This window comes from Trichomycterus rosablanca, chromosome 21 (assembly GCF_030014385.1).
Source record: "Trichomycterus rosablanca isolate fTriRos1 chromosome 21, fTriRos1.hap1, whole genome shotgun sequence".
Taxonomy (NCBI): Eukaryota; Metazoa; Chordata; class Actinopteri; order Siluriformes; family Trichomycteridae; genus Trichomycterus; species Trichomycterus rosablanca.
This window is the reverse complement of record NC_086008.1, coordinates 4,345,572-4,368,142: the sequence shown is the minus strand read 5'-3', so window position 1 is coordinate 4,368,142 and position 22,571 is coordinate 4,345,572. Positions and strand designations below refer to the sequence as shown.

Below are 22,571 nucleotides of genomic sequence, written 5' to 3'. Positions count from 1 at the left end.
ACAGTGATCAAGTCCTGTCCAATGATCCTGGTGTTTGGGTGTAGACAGTCACAAATGGACCACATTTACAAGGAAGAGACTATTCAGGCCAAGAACAAGGAGGTGTTTCAGGAGCTCTACACTGCATACTCACGAGAGCCTGGAAGACCAAAGGTAAAAAATAAATCATTATAATAAAACCTCCACAATTGAACTTCAGAAATCTTTTTGGACAGAATATAAGGGGTGGTATTATTTGGGTGGTGGGTCATTCTCAGCACTGCAGTGACACTGACATGGTGGTGGTGTGTTAGTGTGTGTTGTGCTGGTATGAGTGGATCAGACACAGCAGCACTGCTGATGGAGTTTGTAAACACCTCACTGTCACTGCTGGACTGAGAATAGTCCACCAACCAAAAATATCCAGCCAACAGCGCCCCTTGGGCAGCATCCTGTGACCACTGATCAAGGTCCAGAAGATGACCAACTCAAACAGCAGCAATAGATGAGCGATCGTCTCTGACTTTACATCTACAAGGTGGACCGACTAGGTAGGAGTGTCTAATAGAGTGGACAGTGAGTGGACACGGTATTTAAAAACTCCAGCAGCGCTGCTGTGTCTGATCCACTCATACCAGCACAACACTCACTAACACACCACCACCATGTCATTGTCACTGCAGTGCTGAGAATGATCCACCACCTAAATAATACCTGCTCTGTGGTGGTCCTGTGTGATCCTGACCATTGAAGAACAGGGTGAAAGCAGGTTAAAATAGCATGTACAGAAACAGATGGACTACAGTCAGTGAGTGTAGAAACTAGGAGGTGGTTTTAATGTTATGGCTGATCAGTGAATATATTTATTAGAAATGGAGCCAGATCTAATGTAAGTGCTGAATACACTGTTTTGCACTAGTAGATTAGTCTTAATGCCAAACAGCCTTATTGTTGATTACATATAATAATCACATTACTTTTTTGAATGAAGTTTGTTGCTGGTAACATAGACAAACAAAACGCAAAAATTAATTCATCATTGTATAAAAATGTTAAAATAAAATAACTATACCAGGAAGATTTGACAGCATCTGTTTGTCTTTTGTCCCCGGTCCTCATTCTTTGTGTTCTCTCTTCCTCTGTCTCACAGAAATACGTTCAGGATGTCCTCCGTGAGCAGTTGTCTGAGACAGTGTATCAGTGTTTAAGGGAAGGAGGGCACATTTACGTATGTGGGGACGTGACCATGGCCGGAGACGTTCTGAAGACCATCCAGCAAATTATCAAACTTCAGGGGAACATGTCTCTGGAGGACGCTGGCTTCTTCATCAGCAAACTGAGGGTAAGACCTGCTTTTAATCACTAAACTTCACAGAGGTGTTACTGTGTTCATAAACCATTTAAAACCACTAGCAGTTTATTTGTGTTAGAAATATTTGTATACCATTAGATTTTAATAGTTCTTCTTATTATTATTATTATTTTGATCAGGTCTGGTATTTTACACAGGGGCCCATTTATGGCCTTAGATCTTAGATCTAAAAATCATAGTATAAAATTGAGTCTAATTTTATTTGATCTACTAATAATCTGACAACATTTAAGCAAATACAGATTTAAGCAAATAAATCCATCATACCTGCCTATTCAATTAGTGTTATAATTCGAGTTATAATGCTGGAGGTAAAGGCTAACTGTCTAACATATCACATGACAGCTGTCAATTTAGTTTCAACACAATCAATAGCACCAATTCAGCTCTCTAATAAATATGACAAATATCATTCTTAATCAGGGGTTCATCTTAAAATTCCCACGTCACATCACGTCGTTGCTTTGTGATGGTTGGCTGCACAGATGGGTCATTAAAAATTAATCAACATAGTCTAATATTGAAAGTAGAATTTGTTTGTCTACTCTAAATTGTCGCTCTTAGGGACCATGTGTATGAGTGGTGCCATTCTGGGTGCATTCTTGAGTTACACTTCAGTCTTTTGAACCCTCACTGCACGACAGCAGTGTTACCAGTAATCTCACGTCCTGCCTGCATTTGAATTGAGACGATTTGCTGTGACGAAGTACCATAACCGTTGTGCAGAATGTTTATGGTGCTCTGGGATTACACTTAGATGGGACAACATCTTTGTTACAAAGTAAAAACGTAATAATAGCAATTAAATAAGTTTTAGACATGTTTTAAAATGTTATGAGATTTTTATACCCTAATTTACATTTTTGCACATTTGTAGGATGAGAATCGGTACCACGAGGACATTTTTGGTGTTACTCTGCGTACATATGAGGTGACGAACCGGCTGAGGTCAGAATCCATCGCATACATCGAGGAGAACAAGAAAGACACAGACGAGTAAGTGCTGCAGATCTACAGTCTGGTTTAACACCAAAACACTCACTCACTCACTTTCTTAACCGCTTATCCAATCAGGGTCGCAGGGGGGTGCTGGATCCTATCCCAGCTTTTCAATGGGTGCAAGGCACACAGTAACACCCTGGATGTGCCGCCAGTCCATCACAGGGTAGCCACACATACACACACACACAAACACACACACATTCTCCTATAGGGCAATTCAGTGTCTCCAATTAACCTGGCTGCATGTTTTTGGACTGTGGGAGGAAACCGGAGCTCATGGAGGAAACCCACGCAGACACAGGGAGAACATGCAAACTCCACACAGAAAGGACCCGGACCCCCCCGCCTGGGGATCGAACCCAGGACCTTCTTGCTGTGAGGTGACAGTGCTACCCAACGAGCCACCATGCCGCCCAACACCAAAACAAATCTAGTATTTTTTTTATTACTGAATAAAATTAAATGTTGTAATAAAATACAATTATTACTATTATAAAATTAAATAAATACAATTTTATTAAATAAAATTATTTTTACAATAACCGAGTATGTTCAACAGTGTGTCACCCAAGACAATAACAGTCAATTATCAGTCTTCTGCATTTATGCTTATTCTGAACATGTGCATTAAAACATCTGAATGTAAAGCCTGAATAAAAATAAAGACGTTTTTAGCACCTGTTTTACATAATTTGCACCCAGTTTTATCACTTGCACCTCACATGTGCACCCAGAGGAAACCCACACAGAAACAGGGAGAACATGCAAATGCCACACAGAAAGAAATCTAATGCAGGCGTTTTTGCCACCCTCGTTCATTTATACATCCTCATTTTGTTCAAAATCAATCATCCTTGGGTATTGTTATTTATATTACTTGTAATTCTTTAGTTCCATTTTATTCCTGGTAAAGTTTAAGAACATTTTTGTAAAATTCCGAAAATTATTGGATATGACTAATAAAAGCTTTTAAAACAAAAAAAAAGATGGACAGTCACAACTAAGCGTTTTAATGGAAGCAGAAAAGGCTGTGTTGTTTCAAAGCTTTAAAAAATATTTTTTATTATTTCACTAAAACCATTTATGAGCAAAAACTGTGTGTGTCATGCTAGAGAGGAGCTGAATTTCCAAGAATCAAAGTGGTGAATAACTTTGTTATTTTTCCTGTTAGTTCATACAGACACAACTGGGTCACTGGTCCTACACGCTACACCATATCAGAAACTCGTCCTCTGGTATAAACTTCACAATATAAAAACCTAGCTTTAACTAAAGTGGCAGCAAACTTTGCTTATTCTATAAAGTCTTTGAGCGACTTCTGCATAATAACAATATAGTTAATAGTAGTTTATAAGCTGGTAAAATAGGTGCAGCATGTCAGCATGGGTTTGATCTTGTAGCATGATCTTCCTATAAATGTTCTTGAAGTACAACAGCCTGTTCACTTCCTCAGTCAGTGATGGAGGGTTGAATCAGTGGAAGATGCCATCAGGGAAATCGGACACGAGAAAATAAGTACAAATATATTTGTACTTGGGAAAAGCTGGGACACAAAGGTAACCCCCTCCCTGATCTGGGATATAATTAACAAAAAAAGGTTAAATGGTAATTGGATCGTCTTTAAGTTCACTAAGCCGCCATCCATGCCCATATAAAACACAATTATCATATTTTTAACTCCAGATTTGGGAAATAAAAGTCAATAATACACTTTTATCGTGCCACTGGATGCTCTTTCTCTATGTTGCCTTGGGCCGAATCTGGCAGGCGTGTAAGTTTCCAGTAGAAATGTTCCGCGCTCTCTCCGCATTACCACAGATCGCGCTCGGCTCTGCATGCCCGGCTCTCTGCATGCCCGAGTGGCAGCAGTAACTATAGAAACGGCGATGAGGAACGGTTGCGTAAAGTAACAGGATTAGCGTCGAGTTAGCGTCTCCTGTAGCACTTGTACTCGCGTAGATAAGAGAGCGTGTTCAACAGAGAGCGGCTCGCTCGATGCGCCAATTAACTCGCCTGTTTAGCGAACGCGGCTGCACTTCCTGTGAGAGGAGTCACTTCAAAGTGCTTGTAGAGAAAGATGAGAATCGTTGTTTTTAACATCTCTTTTCCTGTTTTCTCTCCTCATGGCAGAGTGTTTTGTTCGTGAAGCTTCGTTTCTTTCTGGATTTCCTGGTGATTTCGAGTCAGGAGGGCGGACGAGACCCAAAAACAACGGCGACTTAAGAAAACTGTGCCAAGTTCGTCCTTTCGATTGATTTATTTTTTTCCACTTAGTGTTTTTTGCTGTTTGCTGGTTTCTGCTGTTTTAGCACCTTTTATTTGATCTGCTGCAGATTTCTGAATGCACTTTTTATCTCATGTATGGTTTCTTTCCTTTCAAGAAGTCGTACGCGTCAGACACTTAAACCTCCGACGGCCCATTCGTGAACGCATGAGCGAGACCCATGTCAGCTGTAATTCTGATATCAACATGTGTAAACACGCATTTAGCTGTTAAGTGTTGGTGATTAATGGTTTAGCTTTAAGTTTAGTGTGCAAAACCGTTTCTGTGCACATCGTGCTATAAATGGCATCACAGGTAGAGCAGCTTCAGTGTTTATGAATGCTGATTTTAATGCATGATCTGTGATTTCTAAATGAAATAGTGGCAGCTTTAGCTAATAATATAAATTTTTTAAAATAATATACATTCCCCTTTTAACCTGAAAGACAAAGAGGGCTGTGTTCATCTGTACTGTGTATCATTATTATAGAACAAGGGGTGGACAAAGTATTGTAGTCTGGTTTATTCCTACCTCAGATGAACATGAATTGGTCGCTCTAAACTGCCTTTAGACGTGAATAAGAATAAGTAATATATAATAGTGTTTCTGGGTGGCTGGGTGATTTTTACTATTAAATATGACTTAAGGACTTTCAAATACTTGCCCTGAAACCCATCCAGTGTTTATTTTTCGGCTGTATGTTTCAGGTCAGTGTTGAGTTGAAAGGTAACCTGACACCCCATCTGAGTACTGTTAGTATGTTACATACTTTTACCTTCCTCCCATCTGTCTCTGTGTCCTTGCCGCTGAAAAGCACCCCTGTGGGATGATGCTACCACCACCATCTTTCACTGCAGTGATGGTATTATCTAGGTCAGTGGTGGGCAAACTACGGCCCACAGACCACATACTTTAGGCTGTTTAATCCGACCCGCTGAGTATTTCACTTTTTTCTTGCAATACCCTGTGTTTTAATTGATTCCACCAGATGATGCACGCCAAACACTAGCGACCTCTGCTAAAACAGAGTCTATCTGGTCTACACACAGATATTTATTCGTCACATTTTCCATCACACTGAGCCCTACTACCCCTCTGGAGTCGCCTGTCTCGTGATCTAATCACTTAGCTTGTTTAAAAAGTCACACATAAACCATTAACTTATGTCGAAAGTGCTGCTTTAAACGCTGAATTGGTTTTGTTTAGACGACGATACACCAAGTAGAAACAAAGATAAAAATAATAATAAAAAATACATAAAAAAATCACATTCACACATTTGTAAACGTGCACATAATGGGATGAGTCTGGCATTTCATTTATATCCCTCACCCACTCGGCCCTTCTGTCAGTTTTTAAAACCCAGTGTGGCCCTTGCGCCAGAAAGTTTGCCCACCCCTGATCTAGGTGGTCTGCAGTGCCTGTTTTTTTTAACAGATGTGGTGCTTGCATTAAGAGATGGACGCCCCTCCTGACGCAACCCTCCTATTAACACAGTCGAGTCACATTATTATGAGCACCAGCTAATTTCCAGAGTAACTGACGTGTGCAGCACGGACAGAAGCTAGACGGACTGGGAGTGTCTCAATAAGGTCTGACTTCAGTGCATCCCACAGGGGGCGTGGAGGAGGATCCATAGAACAAACCTGACTTTAAGGTAGTCCCACAGATGCTCAATTATACGGGGTCAGGGTAGTACTTGAAAGTCTTGGTCATGCTCTTCCAACCAATGTCGGAGATTTATAGCTGTGTGACATGTCGCATTGTCTTGCTGGAAGATCCCATCTGCCCCAGGGAAGACAATTTTACCCATGACAAAAATGTGGGATATGTGACCAGACAGCCTATCGCACACCTAATAAACCCATCAAGCCAGCTTCCTTCATGAGCTACGTGCTGCCGCCGTCAAAAGTAAGAAGTGGTCCAAATAATGTAACTGGACTTGTATTTGGGCTTGGAACTGGCACTAAGGGACCAAGGGTGCACTGATTTGTGTCCCCCCAATTGTTAGATCATGTAATGTCGTGCACCTTCTGTATTTGTGAGACCAAACGTAATTTTAGACCTTTGATCAGGACCTCCACAGGACCACCACAGAGCAGGTATTATTTAGGTGGTGGGTCATTCTCAGCACTGCAGTGACACTGACATGGTGGTGGTGTGTTAGTGTGTGTTGTGCTGGTATGAGTGTATCAGACACAGCAGCGCTGCTGGAGTTTTTAAACACCTCACTGTCACTGCTGGACTGAGAATTGTCCACCAACCTAAAATATCCAGCCAACAGCACCCCATGGGCAGCGTCCTGTGACCACTGATGAAGGTCTAGTAGATGACCAACATGACCAAGATGACTTTACATCTGCAAGGTGAACTAACTACTTAGGAGTGTCTAATAGAGTGGACAGTGAGTGGACACGGTATTTAAAAACTCCAGCAGTGCTGCTGTGTCTGATCCACTCATACCAGCACAACACACACTAACACACCACCACCATGTCAGTGTCACTGCAGTGCTGAGAATGATCCACCACCTAAATAATACCTGCTCTGTGGTGGTCCTGTGGGGGTCCTGACCATTGAAGAACAGGGTGAAAGCAGGCAAAAAAGTATGTAGAGAAACAGATGGACTACAGTCAGTAATTGTAGAACTACAAAGTGCTTCTATATGGGCAGTGAGTGTAGAAACAAGGAGGTGGTTTTAATGTTATGGCTGATTGGTGTACATCCTCAAAACATAATAAGCTTGTGGAGTCTGGGAGGGGCTGTTTGTGTAAAGTTTTATCATGGTCAGTGTTTCTCTGGGGAAATTAGAATAATAACACACAGCTCGGCCACCACACACTCACCACATTAACTTTTTAAGAAAAAATATATGAAATATTTTCCCTAAAGTACAAAATCTATATAAATCCATTTTATTATTTTCTAAAACGAATCTTCATCCTTTAATTCTTATTTTCTTCCTTACAACCAATTCCATTTAGATGTCAAGCGTATAATTTAACTCAGTTCTTTCTTGTGAGTTCTTAATGACACTTTAGACACTTTGTGATATAAAAAGTGCAGCAAAAAATATATACATATATACAAGTTTTAATTCAATGTGATTAACTGGTGTGGGAATTTTTATGAATGTATTTTAATTACTGTACTATTACTGTATTATTACTGTATTATTTCTTGGTTTCCTCGGGGGTTTGTAATGTTGCTTGTTCTGTGAGGAAATAGTTCTCACGTCTGGTCAGTACTTTCTGTTTCTTCGGAGGATTCTGAAGCAAATGCATGACGTCACTGTGTCCTGTTTATAAAGCTGTTCCTCTTTTTCAACACTGTGTTTACTTCACTGTCGTGGCAGTAAAATGCTCGAGAGACGATTTCTTAGTTTTTCGCTGCTGCTACATGGGAAAAAAAAGGAAATTCAGTCACTGCTGTGAACCTGCAACCGCGCAACACCTGAACCTTGAGACGTTTGCCATTTAATGCATACAGTTTATTGCATATTCCAGAATACTTTGCATTTAATTAGTAATAAAAGAACATTTATATGTCATGGTTTGTACTCTTTCATGTTTTACTGGTAAAAATAAATGGTCTGATTTGAAAGTGTAATCGATTTTTATAGTCATATTAATAATTGCAGCAAACGACAAAGAGAAACAGTAAATGCAAGTGGAATCTAATTTACACATACACATGATCAGACATAACATTATGACCACCTTCCTAACTGACTGGTCCGCAGCTATACAGCCCCAAACACAACAAACTGAGATGCACTGTGTATTCTGACACCTTTCTATCAGAACCAGCATTAACTTCTCCAGCCTTCGCTCCCCACTTGCATCAGTCAACCTTGGCCCATGACCCTGTCGCCAGTTTACCACTTTTCCTTCCTTGGACCACTTTTGATAGATACTGACCACTGCAGACCAGGAACACCCCACAAGAGCTACAGTTTTGGAGATGCTCTGACCCAGTCGTCTAGTCATCACAATTTGGCCCCCGTCAAACTCGCTCAAATCCTCACGCTTGTTCATTTTTCCTGCTTCTAACATCAACTTTGGGGATAAAATGTTCACCTGCTGCCTAATATATCCCACCCACTAACAGGTGCCGTTATGAAGAGATAATCAGTGTTATTCACCTCACCTGTCAGTGGTCATAATGTTATGCCTGGTTGGTGTATAAGTGCCATTTCACAGGTTAATTGTTTAATGTACCGAAAACAAACCCTGATTAGTCTGGCAGCTCTAAAACTCTACATCAAAATTTACTAAGCTGGAATTTAGGGGAAGGCTGCCATTCTGTATCAAAAACCAATATGTGAGGATCCATAACCCAGATCCATAGTGTATTATGATCAATCTGATTAACTGTTTGGACAAATAAAAATGTACCTTTTTTTACCCATGATGTCTGTTCTTAACTCACTTTTGGAAATGGTTGGGGATCCATAATGATGTAGGCAGCCTCTCGTAGTTACAACATTTCATTTGACAACTTAAGATATTGAATGCAGGCCGCTCAGGTGGCGCAGCGGTAAAAACACGCTGGAACCAGAGCTGGGATCTCGAATACATCATATCGAATCAGAGCTCTGCCTTGCTGGCTGAGGCTGAGCGGCCACATGAACAACGATTGGCCTGTTGTTCATATGGGTGTGACTAAGCCGGATAGGGTCTCTCTCTCATGACTGGTGCAATTATGACCTCTGCTGGCTGATTAATGGCACCTGCACAGAGATGAGAAAAGAGTGCTCTTAGGGTGTGTCCCTCCGTACACGCAGCTAGGCTGCACTGCACTCATCAAAGTGTAGGTGATAAGATGCATATGGCATGCTGCCCACGTGTTGGAGGGGGCGTGGGTTTGCTTTGTTCTCCTCAATCAGAGCGGGGATTGGCATGGGTGGAGAGGAAGCATGACGCAATCGGGCAGTTGGACGCGCTAAAAAGGGAGAAAAGGCATAAAGAAATTATATATATATTTAAAAAAGATATTGAATGTAAAATATATGATAATATATGTCTTTTCTCAGTGGCAGATAAACATACAGATCAGCAGGTCTAAGCTTTATATAGGATCTAATTAAAATAAAGACACAAAAGATCCCTGCCTTTAAAAAGAGCCTAACCCAGCTCAGGATGTTTCACTAATCTTAGTTGTTGGTTTGAACTGGTTAAGTTGCTTTTAAAGCCTGGAATATCTGGTACTGGTGTAGCTGGTTTTGCAGCCGGCCTCCTAGCGTTGGTGGGCAGAACTGACCCGATAAGTCTAATCATCCTTACCTGCTAAAAATAGACTACAAAATCCCATACAATTATCAAATGAGACAAGCCTGATCCACTAGAACCAGCCTGACTAGTCTAATAATTAGGGCCCTGTTGGGCCCTTGAGCAAGGCCCTTAACCCTCAATTGCTCAGACTGTATACTGTCACTGTGTACTGTAAGTCGCTTTTTAAAGAAAAGAGCCACATTTCACAGCAGTCATTAAATTTTACACTCATAAATTGAATGATAGACATTGCTACAATACACATCACAGACAACTTAACAGTTGACTGTAAATCCAGATGTGGTCTCAAAGACGAAAATACTCGTCCGTGTTTTGAGTGCATGGGCGAGAAGAGGAGGGCTGTACAGGGCTGTATCGGAAAGGCGTGTGCAGCGAAGTCCTTTCCTCGGATGCAATCGGGTATCCCTCAGCAGCAGAGGACAAAATTGAGTGTCCTAAATCAGGGGAAAAATAGGGAGAAAATACAGTACATTAAAATAATAATAATAATAATTCTCCTGTGCCATATTTATTGGAGTAGCATGACAGCTTCCTAATGCTCAAAGGTCAGTCACATGAAAACAGTGATTTTTGGCCTTGCCCTACATGGACTAAGATTTCTCCAGATTCCTTTAATCTTTCCACAATATCATGTACAGTAAGAGGTTAAACTTGTGTTGAGAAATGTTCTGATTTACAGTCATGATACCCTCACGTTACCAATTTACCTGCTTACTGTGAAATGCTTTAAAACTTTAAATGTTATATAACCTTTTATTCACTCTGATTTTGCTTCTGTCCCAACTTTTGTTGAGTGTGTTGCAGAAGTTAAATTCAAAATTGGTTCACGTTTACCAAATACAATCAAGTTGCTCAGCTAACAAACTAGATATATTAAACAGATCCCATATTTATATGCTTATTACAGTGCAGTAATTTTGTAGACACTATTGTTGCAGGACCAGGGCACTCTGGGTAACGTACGATTGTTTTTCACTCCCAAACAAGCAGACTTATAGAGCGGGTAAAGAACAGCACCATAGCAACCAGTCAACACAGTGAGCCAGCTGAACATGTGCCCGTCCCCTCTGCTCAGACCCCCTGCTGATTGGGCCGTCTTGCCTGAAGTTTACGGCTGAAGCCGTGCAGTTGGATAGAGCGTCTGCCAGTCTGGTAAAGGCCAACATAGGGCACAGGTCCTGATTTATTGTCCCACAGCTTTACCACCAGAAAGCAAACTTAGAAATGTGATCCTGGATGCCTGTTTGAAAATAAGGACCTGCAAGTATTCTGTAAATGAAACATTACTGGTGGTTTACAGCTTGAACATAAACATATAGTGAGAAGGTGAGTGAAAGGAAGCTGGGAGATGTTGCCATCTGTGCTTGAGGATGATGGTGATGAAGAAGTTGAAGAGCCGTTGGGAGGAATCAGGTCCAGACCACCCAGCAGACCTAGAAATATCTACAGCCGAGGAAGTGTGGACAGCCAGGTGAGTGAAACATCTAGATGTGCCACTGCTGGGCCTTGACAGAATGGATTTGGCAAATATTTATTTATTTATTAGGATTTTAACGTCATGTTTTACACACTTTAGTTACATTCATGACAGGACAGGTTACTGGTTACAAAAGATTCATCAGTTCACAAGTTTAACATCAAACACAGTCATGGACAATTTTGTATCTTCAATTCACCTCACTTGCATGTCTTTGAACTGTGGGAGGAAACCCATACAGACACAAGGAGAACATGCAAACTTCACACAGAAAGTGAGGCGATAGTGTTACCCACTGAGCCACTGTGCCACCCCTTTGGCAAATAAAATTAAATGTATGTATTATTTTTAGCTATAACTAATGTTTGCTTCTTGGGGTTTGGATACATGTTTGGAATTTAACAGATGCTATTATCAGAGGCAATGTACAGACATGTTGTCTCCTCTATGGACTAAAGAGAACTGTTCAGGTTGCCAGGTGAAATTAATTTCACCCCATGGGTGCAAATTTACAGAAGAAAAAGAGTCAATCCATCTTCGGGTGGCTAAGTGGGTAAGTGGGTAGTACTGTCACCTCACAGCAAGAAGATCCTGGCTTTGATTCCCAGGTGGGGCGGTCTGGGTCGTTTCTGTGTGGAGTTTGCATGTTCTCCCCGTGTCTGCGTGAGTTTACTCCGGGTGCTCCGGTTTCCTCCCACACTCCAAAGACGTGCAAGTGAGGTGAATTGGAGATACAAAATTGTGCACAACTGTGTTTGATATTAAACTTGTGAACTGATAAATCTTGTGTAATGAGTAACTAACGTTCCTGTCATGAATGTAACCAAAATGTAAAACATGACGTTAAAATCCTAATAAACAAACAAACAAACAAACCATCTTCAAGGTGTTTGAGGTTCTGGATCAGGTTTAATAAGTGCTTTTAGGTTGGTGGGGTTTATTTTTGAATAAGGCAGGTTGAAAGGCAGGAATAATTGTTTCAGATTGGATGCTGCCAGCTACAGGGGGGCAGTAAAATATGTCCCGAACATGGTGGCACTTTGTGCTGTTCTTTAAAATGGTTCAATTTCTGGTAATGTTATAAAAGTGGCAATTCAGAGTAAGCACGTGCTGTCCAGTGACTAGGAAGTTGGCTGTAAAAATCTGTTCTCCACCCAAACATTATCTGGCAGCAGTGGCAGCAGTGAAGCTTGAACCAGGGACCTTCTGATTACTAGTTCAGTACCTTAACCACTAAACTACACCTGCACCTATTATATACACCGATCAGCCATAACATTAAAACCACCTCCTTGTTTCTACACTCACTGTCTATTTTATCAGCTCCACTTACCATATAGAAACACTTTGTAGTTCTACAATTACTGACTGTAGTCCATCTGTTTCTCTACATGCTTTGTTAGCCCCCTCTTCATGCTGTTCTTCTATGGTCAGGACCCTCACAGGACCACTACAGAGCAGGTATTATTTGGGTGGTGTATCATTCTCAGCACTGCAGTGACACTGACATGGTGGTGGTGTGTCAGTGTGTGTTGTGCTGGTATTAGTGGATCAGACACAGCAGCGCTGCTGGAGTTTGTAAACACCTCACTGTCACTGCTGGACTGAGAATAGTCCACCAACCTAAAATATCCAGCCAACAGCGCCCCATGGGCAGCGTCCTGTGACCCCTGATGAAGGTCTAGAAGATGACCGACTCAAACAGCAGCAATAGATGAGCGATCGTCTCTGACTTTACATCTACAAGGTGGACCAACTAGGTAGGAGTTTCTAATAGAGTGGACAGTGACAGTGGACGGTGTTTAAAAACTCCAGCAGCGCTGCTGTGTCTGATCCACTCATACCAGCACAACACACACTAACACACCACCACCATGTCAGTGTCACTGCAGTGCTGAGAATGATCCACCACCAAAATAATACCTGCTCTGTGGTGATCCTGTGGGGGTCCTGACCATTGAAGAACAGGGTGAAAGGGGGCTAACAAAGCATGCAGAGAAACAGATGGACTACAGTCAGTAATTGCTCCTATATGGTAAGTGGAGCTGATAAAATTCACAGTGAGTGTAGAAACAAGGAGATGGTTTTAATGTTATGGCATAGTGTATAGTGTACCTCATGAAGCGTACATGTACCTTTCAAGTGTGTGGAAACTTTAGATCATAACTGTAATTTTTGACCAGTAAAGTAGCCAAAACTACAAAATATATATATTTTAAAATGTTGTATTTCTCCAAGATAGTAACTAGACCTGGTGTTCGAGAGCAGGGACCAAAGAAGAGCACTGAAGGCGGTGGTGAGAAGAATGAGAAGCAGGACGAGGGTGTTGGAAGCACCGATGTGTTTGACAGACGTGATGAAGATAGAGAAAGTGGCCCTGTGGATGAGGACTATGACACAGAGCTGGAGCCTGAAGGTTAGGTAGCGCCAGCTCTTATTAAAAGTAAAAAGCGAGCGTGAGAGCGTGGGTGATTCATATTATGGTGGATGGTATTAGAAAGCGAACGGGCCGAAAGTGCGCGGTCGCTGATCCACGGGGAAATAAAGCAGCCGAACAGTCGTGAGTCATACTTCTGAATTCAGAATGATTCTCAAATTTTCACCTGCTCGTGGAGGAGATACTGAGACGCCTACACACTCTCCTACGTCTACACAGATCTGCTTTAACCCGTCGTTTCTTTCTCTGGCTGGTTATTCAGCTGATTAGAGATGACCATCTGCTGTATTACTGCACTGACGTCTTCATGGCTTAATGATCGGCCTGGGAATTATTCTCATTTATCATAATTAGGCATTTCAATGACAACAACAGTGCATTTACATTTTTATTTTGCAACTGGGACTGTTTAATTTTATTTTATTTTATTTCCAGAACTGCTGCCATGCACATGTGCAGTTTTCCTTGCATGAAAAACTTCTTTCCTCTATAGTTTGATTCATTCATGGGGGATAAAAGCAGTACTGGGTGCTCGGGTGGTGCAGCGGTCTATCACGGCCAACCAGGCATCTATGCAGATGTGACTGGCTATGTCTTAGGGGGTGACTGTAGTCTTGAGTTGGATTGGTGCCCTGTCCAGCATGGAAGCAGACCTGCCGCGATGCCAACCAGATCAATTGGTTATTTACATTTACATTTACATTTTTGGCATTTAGCAGAAACCTTTATCCAAAGCGACTTACAGTGACAGCTGTCTAAGCAATTGAGGGTTAAGAGCCTTGCTCAAGGGCCCAACAGCAGCAATCTGGCAGTGGTGGGGCTTGAACCAGCAGCCTTCTGATTACTAGCCCAGTTCCTTAACCACTAGGCTACAACTGCCCATTATTGCAGCTAGGAAGTTTGGTTTATTGTATTGTTAATACATCATATTTTACTATGTGTGCAAAAAGTGGTCAACAGTACTAAGTTATGTTGAATTATAGTAATAATACAAGTATTTGCATTATATAATGTCATACATTTATTAAGTATTATTCATTTTTTCACTGTCTGTTTTACCACCATGCTCTATAACCACTCAGAAAATGACTGTTTTATGGTTCTGTTCCAGATGAGAAAGAGCAATATGACCCAACAGGTCTGGCGCGGTACAGAGAGGCTTGTCGAGCTCTCAACGTGGTTCCTGCCTCGTACTTCATCAGGAACGTTCACAGCACTGAACTGAGCATGGTGCACCACGGGCTCGGCCCTCAGGTAACGTCTCTGAGATGATGGCCTACTGAAACTGTGGCTTAATCAATTGCTTATTGCACTCACTGTCCATTTTATCAGCTCCACCTACCATATAGAAGCACTTTGTAGTTCTACAATTACTGACTGTAGTCCATCTGTTTCTCTGCATACTTTGTTAGCTTCTTTTATGCTGTTCTTCAATGGTCAGGACCCCCACAGAACCATCACAGAGCAGGTATTATTTAGGTGGTGGATCATCGCTCATCTATTGCTGCTGTTTGAGTTGGTCATCTTCTAGACCTTCATCAGTGGTCACAGGACGCTGCCCATGGGGCGCTGTTGGCTGGATATTTTTGGTTGGTGGACTATTCTCAGTCCAGCAGTGACAGTGAGGTGTTTAAAAAATACCAGCACAACACACACTAACACACCACCACCATGTCAGTGTCACTGCAGTACTGAGAATGTACCAAATAATACCTGCTCTGTGGTGGTCCTGTGGGGGTCCTGACCATTGAAGAACAGCATGAAGAGGGGGCTAACAAAGCATGCAGAGAAACAGATGGACTGCAGTCAGTAATTGTAGAGCTACAAAGTGCTTTTATATGGTAAGTGGAGCTGATAAAATGGACAGTGAGTGTAGAATCAGCTGATCGGTGTATACATGTATATAACTCTGTAGGGTACCAAAGCCCTGGCAGTTCCCTTGGTAACTAACACCTCCATTCTGAGGCTAAATCTGCGAGATAATTGGATGGAGGGAGGAGGCGGGGTCGCTGTGGCTGACATGCTTAAGGAGAACTGCTACATTACAGGTACCGTTCTGTCTCTAATCATGACCTTTCTTTCAAACGTGGCTTTAGTTGCTTGACCTTAATCTACGCTAGCCCACCACCGCTGAGATCCTGGTTCGAAACTCTCAACACTGTGTCTTGTATGTCTTGGCTAATTGACCAAATTTGTCCATAAAGTCTTTAAACTTAAACCAACAACTGTGGCTTCTGTTAATCTTGTTCTAGAAATAGACCTCTCTGAGAATGGACTCGGGGAGAGCGGGGTAAAGGCTCTGGCCAGCATGCTGCTGGAGAACACGACCCTCGTCTCCCTTAACCTGTCTGGGAACCAACTGGACGAGCGGGCAGCTAAACATCTGGCTCAGGCGCTGAGTACCAATCAGAACCTGCAGCACCTGGATCTGAGTCAGAACCGACTGGGAGATGCAGCAGGTACGACAAGACGAGGCGGGATGAGAACCAATCAAAGGCCTGCATTATTTTTGGTGTTATGAGATTCATGGCAAGCGTTCTTTGAGAATTTGACATAAGATATAAGCAGCAAACGGTCTGAATAATTAGCGAGTAACCATTGAAGTGTGTTGGGTGGGAGGATTATGGATGTAAGCCTTCTGGCTACAGCACACTGAATGAAAACAGTCTTGTGATCTGTATATCATATCAAGGAAAATTAGTCCACCGCTGAGCTCTGATTCATGCATTGATCAGCCATCCAGCTGGCACCTCAGCCTCTATCGTACATATGGCGATATCCTTATCATTTGAAACCTACCATGCTATTATAGTCAAACACATGCTCCTGACCTAATAATTATTCATCAAATAAACAGTATATATAATTATTTCTTCATTCAGTGTCAGATTTGCACTGCAAGCGCTTAACATTGACTGGTTACGTTCAGAAGATAGAAGATATACTTTATTAGTCATATATACATATACAGATGTACAGTACAATGAAGTTCTTTTTTCGCATATCCCAGCTTGTTTGGAAGCTGGGGTCGGAGCGCAGGGTCAGCCATCCTACAGCACCCCTGGACCAGACAGGGTTAAGGGCCTTGCTCAATGACCCAACAGTGGCTGCATAGCAGAGCCTGGATCTAAACCGGCAATCTTCCCGTTGATAGCTCAAAGCTTTATCCACTAGGCTACCACTGTCCCAAATTTGTGCACTGTGCCAGGAGGCAATGCAATACCTGGTCGATGCGTGGAACGGACGGAGCAAACCCCTCTTCCGACTCCCAGGCCTAAAAATCCATTAAATATATGGTCCTCGGGGTAGAGGACGTATCAGATATTACACTGATAAGAACAGATACCACACTTGATCTTAGCCAAAAGGCCGAGAAGCGATTCACATTTATCATAATTTCACATAGTTCATAATTATTACATATCTTGGCCGGCGTCTGCTTAATGCTGTAAATCTAAATGCGCATGTAAATAATTTCCTGCTCCTGGTGCTGTAGGTGAACTTCTGGGTGCAGCTCTGGCTGAGAACACAGGAATGAAGTCACTCAATCTGGCCTGGAACTGCATTCGAGGAAAGGGAGCCGTCGCTTTAGCTCAAGGACTCGGGGTAAACCTGACACCTCTTTTATGCTCAATGGGAATCTGCTCCCGCCATGGAGCTTATCAACCATCAACCATGATTAAACACCAAGGGTATTGAGGTTCAGTGCAAAAAAGTGATTATAGGCTTCAGTCTCTGCCTACATTCCATCTGGAATTAGCATTCATTTTATAAAATGAACCATCCATAAAATGAACCGAATTTACCTCCACTAGACTGAATACAGTACAAGCAATAAAGGGTTAAGGGCCTCGACCAGGAGCCAAACAGTGGCAACTTGGCTCAAACCAGCAGCCTTCTGATCAATAATCCAGTACCTCATAGTGCTGAGCTACCACTGACTGGATCATTAACACACAAGTGCACATCAGATTCTTTTTAGGTGGATTGCAGTCTGCAAAAAATTAACTTCACGTCAGCCTGCTTGCCAGGACTGTATTTTTCTCTCTTCAAAACATGTCCAGACTTTGTCCTCTACTTTGCATAAACGATGTAGAAACTCCACTTCATGCTTTCATAATTTCACAAATTGATCGCTGCAGTGCCCTCTGTATCGACCTTCCTTTTAAAACCACTGCTGAACTACAGTATATCTGAATCTTGGCTGCTATCGTCTTTCCTTTTTGTATTTAATCTGCTTTGCTAACAGTAGTGAACGGTGACTCTTTAACCTCGGCCCTCTGAACTCGTTCCCTTGTCTAAGAAAACCAGCCTAGTTTACTGTGTCTTTTCATAAAGAGCTGCAAAAGTTAAGAAACAAAAATGAAAGCAAAAGTTCAGCCTTAAAAATACAACAAGTGAACTATATGTATATGTATAAATACACTGATCAGCCATAACACCTCCTTGTTTCTACACTCACTGTCCATTTTATCAGCTCCACTTACCATATAGAAGCACTTTGTAGTTCTACAATTACTGACTGTAGTCCATCTGTGCATGTTTTTTTTAACCTGCTTTCACCCTGTTCTTCAATGGTCAGGACCCTCATATAGGACCACTACAGAGCAGGTATTATTTAGGTGGTGGATCATTCTCAGCACTGCAGTGACACTGACATGGTGGTGGTGTGTTAGTGTGTGTTGTGCTGGTATGAGTGGATCAGACACAGCAGCGCTGCTGGAGTTTTTAAATACCGTGTCCACTCACTGTCCACTCTATTAGACACTCCTACCTAGTTGGTCCACCTTGTAGATGTAAAGTCAGAGACGATCGCTCATCTATTGCACTCATACCAGCACAACACACACTTATGGTTCATTAATAAATGAATGTTTTCCATGACAAATTGGACCCTCCTGCATCTGTGGACCATGTGAGACTGCATTTCCTTTCTGATTCCAAATTGAATAGGCATGTATGAAGGATTTACATGCTTAGATTTGTGTTTGTTTAAGTGCTGATTGCCAAATTATGAGCAGATAAAATAAAATAATTGATCACTTTGTATCTATTTTTAGTAGAATATCTTAAGCCCAGTCTGAGGGTGTAAAGGGCCATAAAGGGGCCCCTGTGTTTGCTACTGGGAAAGGTCCTATCAGTGCCTGACCTTACAAATGCTCTTTTGGCTATTTGGGCATCAGTGGCGTACGTAGGAGCTCATGGGCCCCAGTGCAAAAAAAAAAAATAGATTGACCAAGTTGCATATGATGTATCTTCTCCCTCTGTCCTGTTTGATGTTGATGCTTGCAGGCCAACATATTTTTACAAAAAGTTTATCTATCTTATAACGGACTGGGCAAAGACGGCGCAGCAGCTCTGGGTGATGCGCTTAAAGAGAACAACACAATGGAGGAGCTGGATATCAGGTACGCTTTTATCATCTACTGTTAACAACTGATTAGAACTGAAGATGTGATCATGTTTAGCACACAGTAGGTCTTTACAACTACAATCTATCAAACAGTGAAAGAAAATGGAGCTTGATTTGATTTCTGAGACTGTTTCAGAACAAAGGTCATGCTTCGCTTGCTCTGCTGAAGGCACATTTCATACCTGACTTGATTTGATGGATTCTTGTGCTTCATTTCTAAAATATATATATATAAGTCTTGATTTATGATACGATGAGATCTCAATCCCTGTTTTAACTGCTGCTCAGTCAGGTTATAAAAGTTACTTGGGGACACATTCAGAGTAGCTAGATTTTTCCTGAGTAGAGACCTTACTTTGCCCCTTCAAATCAATCCTTGGTGTGCAGGCGAAAGAAATCAGACAGAAGCCGATGATTTAATGAATACATTAAACAGAATCTGTATTAGAATTAGGGCGACACGGTGGTTCGGTGGGTAGCACTGTCACCTCACAGCAAGAAGGTCCTGGGTTTGATCCCCAGGCGGGGCGTTCCGGGTCCTTTCTGTGCAGAGTTTGCATGTTCTCCCCGTGTCTGTGTGGGTTTCCTCCGGAAGCTCCAGTTTCTTCCCACAGTCCAAAAACATGCAGTCGGGTTAATTGGAGACACTGAATTGCCCTATAGGTGAATGTGTGTGTATGTGTGTGTGTATGTGTGTCTGCCCTGTGATGGACTGACGCCACATCCAGGGTGTTACTGTGTGCCTTGCGCCCATTGAAAAAATGGGATAGGCTCCAGTACCCCCTGCGACCCTAATTGGATAAGCGAGTGACAAAGTAAAAAGTGAGTACGTGTATTAGAATTATTCTGTTGAAAAATTGTACAGGACAAGCCAGGCTGATCCTTGGCATAAGCGGGATTAGCAGCCACCTAGGGTGGCATGCATAGAGGCACAGTTCTGTTATTAGGTAAATATGACATTGTACAGATTTGTTTGGTAAAAAATTTTCAAGATATCATATTTTATAATCAAATGGATCCAAGCAGGGAGGGATCCTGTACTGGGTGTGTTTGTGCAATTAGACCTTAAAAACCTTGCGAACTGAGAGCTGTACTCAGAAAAACACTGGCAACCTCAATGGAAGGTTTAAATTACAGTCTAAATGTGCCTCCTGACGCTCCTAGCACAAATCTATGTGCAAATAACTTTCTTACCTGATCTGGAGTCTTAATCCTGATATGCTTTACAGTATAAACAGTGAACAGGAACGTCAGGTTTCTCCAGCTTTCATCTTTCAAAGACTTTTATTTTAGGAGCGAGACGTGTAATTATATGTTTTTCTTTCTCATTCTACAGTATCAATCAAATCCCCCCTGAAGGTGCAGTTCACTTAGCCGTGGGTCTCAAAGTGAACAAAACCATCCGGATCCTGAAGGTAAGACACATAAAGACAGCTGCTACCGCAGGATCAGCGGGGCGTCTCTGAGCTCTGAGACCGAATATTAAAAGTAAGAAATCATATCAAACTTTTAATTACATTTGCTTCCGTTTCTTTCGTTGGAGTGTAGATGAGCCGCAATCCTATTCAGACTGCTGGATGTTTTGCTGTGCTCAAGGCCGTACAAGGAAATCAATCGTCTGCGATGGAGTATCTGGATTTTTCAGTATGTGCCTTTACACTCGTCCATTGTTTAATGGTTGTATATTTAATGTAGAGTAGACCCTTGACTTACAAATTTAATTCGTCCCGAAGGGCTGTTCTTAAGTCAAAATGTTTGTTAGTTAAACCTATTTTTCCCATAAGAAATAATGGAAATAGAATTAATCCGTGCCAGACCTCCCAAACCCCCCTTACCTAACCTTTCTAATGTCTTAAATGGTCTTTTTTGTTTTAAAGTATATTTTCCCTTAATTCTTAAATTATAGAATAAACATTCCTGTAATAATAATAAACAACAATACACAGTAATACTGTACATAAACACACATCACATTTCAGTACAGTACGTGTGCTGTACCATACACCATAATAAATTTCCTTCTTTTTTTATTAAATGTATCTACCAGAAACAACAATAACTCTCATATTTCTCTAATATTTCCTTCTTTATTTCAGTAGCATTGTATTTTGTAGGTGTAATTGCATGAAAGAAGAATAGTTTACTGAGCCAAATTCCTTCTTCTCTCTCACTCACTGTCCCTGCTGTGTGATACACAGTGACAGCTACTGGCAGGAGTAATTATAGATTTTTTTTCATTTTCTCAGCACTAAGCTTTCTTTGCACATTCTTTGTGGACATTTTAATATTGAATTTTACAAAATATAAAGAAAACACGAAAAAAAACACTGTCCGCTGTACGAATGATCGCTCACTGTGTATATATATAGAGAGAGAGACAGTCGGAGTCAACTTGTTCGTGACGTCACATGTTTCGCGAAGTTGAAAAAGATCGTTCGTAACACAAAAAGTTCGTATGGTAAACGGTTCGTAACTCAAGGGTCTACTGTAAATGATATAATCAGGGCAGTTTTATGTAAGAAGGAATAGAAGTGGCTTCATTTTTTACATTTTATATTCATTTGGCTGCTCCAGTATATAAATTTGGCACACCGGGTTTCCTGCCTGATGCAGCCCTCCTATTTTAATCTGGGCTTGTGACCTGCACTGAGAGTGCACTGACAAGTCTGACAAGGCTGTTTCAAACAAACAATCATGTCTGTGTATTCGCCCGATCGCCCGAAACCCAGATCTCCAATTCATTCCTTAAATATATTTATTATGTAAAAGATATTATAAATCTATTATTATTATTTGTTATTTTATGTGTTTCTGACCTTTGTGACGTGGTAACAGGCTCCAGTGTTTTCTTGTTTTGCTTTTTGTAGGAAATCAGCGTGGATCAGGAGTTTGAGGACTTGTTCAACTCCATCAAAGAAACAATTCCAAACTTCCAAGTAAAACATGGAGGCAAAATCAGGACTCTTAAAACTGATATTAATCATGCAGGTTAATGATTGTTAGCATTATTAAACCATTTGTGTGATTACGTGTATTTGGAGGTATAATGATAATTAGTTCTCATTAGATTGTTGTAATAAATACAGTAGGGACTGAAGGGATTGTTGCTTATTTTTATCTACGGCATCTAACTATGTAAATAGAAATGAAGAATTACATATATACACCAACCAGGCATAAAATTATGACCACCTTCCTAATATTGTGTTGGTCCCCCTTTTGCTGCCAGAAGCCCTGTAACTGTGATGTGACTCTGTGTATTCTGACACCTTTCTATCAGAACCAGCATTAACTTCTTCAGCAGTTTGAGCTACAGTAGCTCGTCTGTTGGAT

General features: G+C 41.5%; 2 protein-coding genes and 1 non-coding gene across 3 annotated transcripts in view; 2 read left to right on the top strand and 1 right to left on the bottom strand.

Moving 5' to 3' along the window:
- The window catches only part of nos1 (nitric oxide synthase 1 (neuronal)), a 61,417-nt gene extending 59,066 nt beyond the window's left edge, over positions 1-2,351 (top strand). The window contains exons 26-28 of the mRNA XM_063018258.1: positions 5-153; positions 1,130-1,321; positions 2,229-2,351. Of these exons, the coding sequence (XP_062874328.1) occupies positions 5-153; positions 1,130-1,321; positions 2,229-2,351 (464 nt within the window). The remainder of the gene's footprint in view (positions 1-4; positions 154-1,129; positions 1,322-2,228) is intronic.
- Positions 2,352-11,154: 8,803 nt separating this feature from the next.
- On the top strand, positions 11,155-22,305 carry lrrc74b (leucine rich repeat containing 74B). Its single transcript, XM_063018131.1, has 10 exons — positions 11,155-11,382; positions 13,627-13,804; positions 14,937-15,079; positions 15,741-15,873; positions 16,078-16,284; positions 17,322-17,431; positions 19,118-19,233; positions 20,575-20,653; positions 20,787-20,882; positions 22,106-22,305. The coding sequence occupies exons 1-10, from the start codon at positions 11,260-11,262 to the stop codon at positions 22,229-22,231; spliced, it is 1,311 nt and encodes a 436-aa protein (XP_062874201.1). The 5' UTR covers positions 11,155-11,259; the 3' UTR covers positions 22,232-22,305.
- On the bottom strand, positions 17,015-17,206 carry LOC134335781 (U2 spliceosomal RNA). Its single transcript, XR_010015647.1, has one exon. It is a non-coding gene; the product is annotated as a U2 spliceosomal RNA (small nuclear RNA).
- Positions 22,306-22,571: the final 266 nt, after the last annotated feature.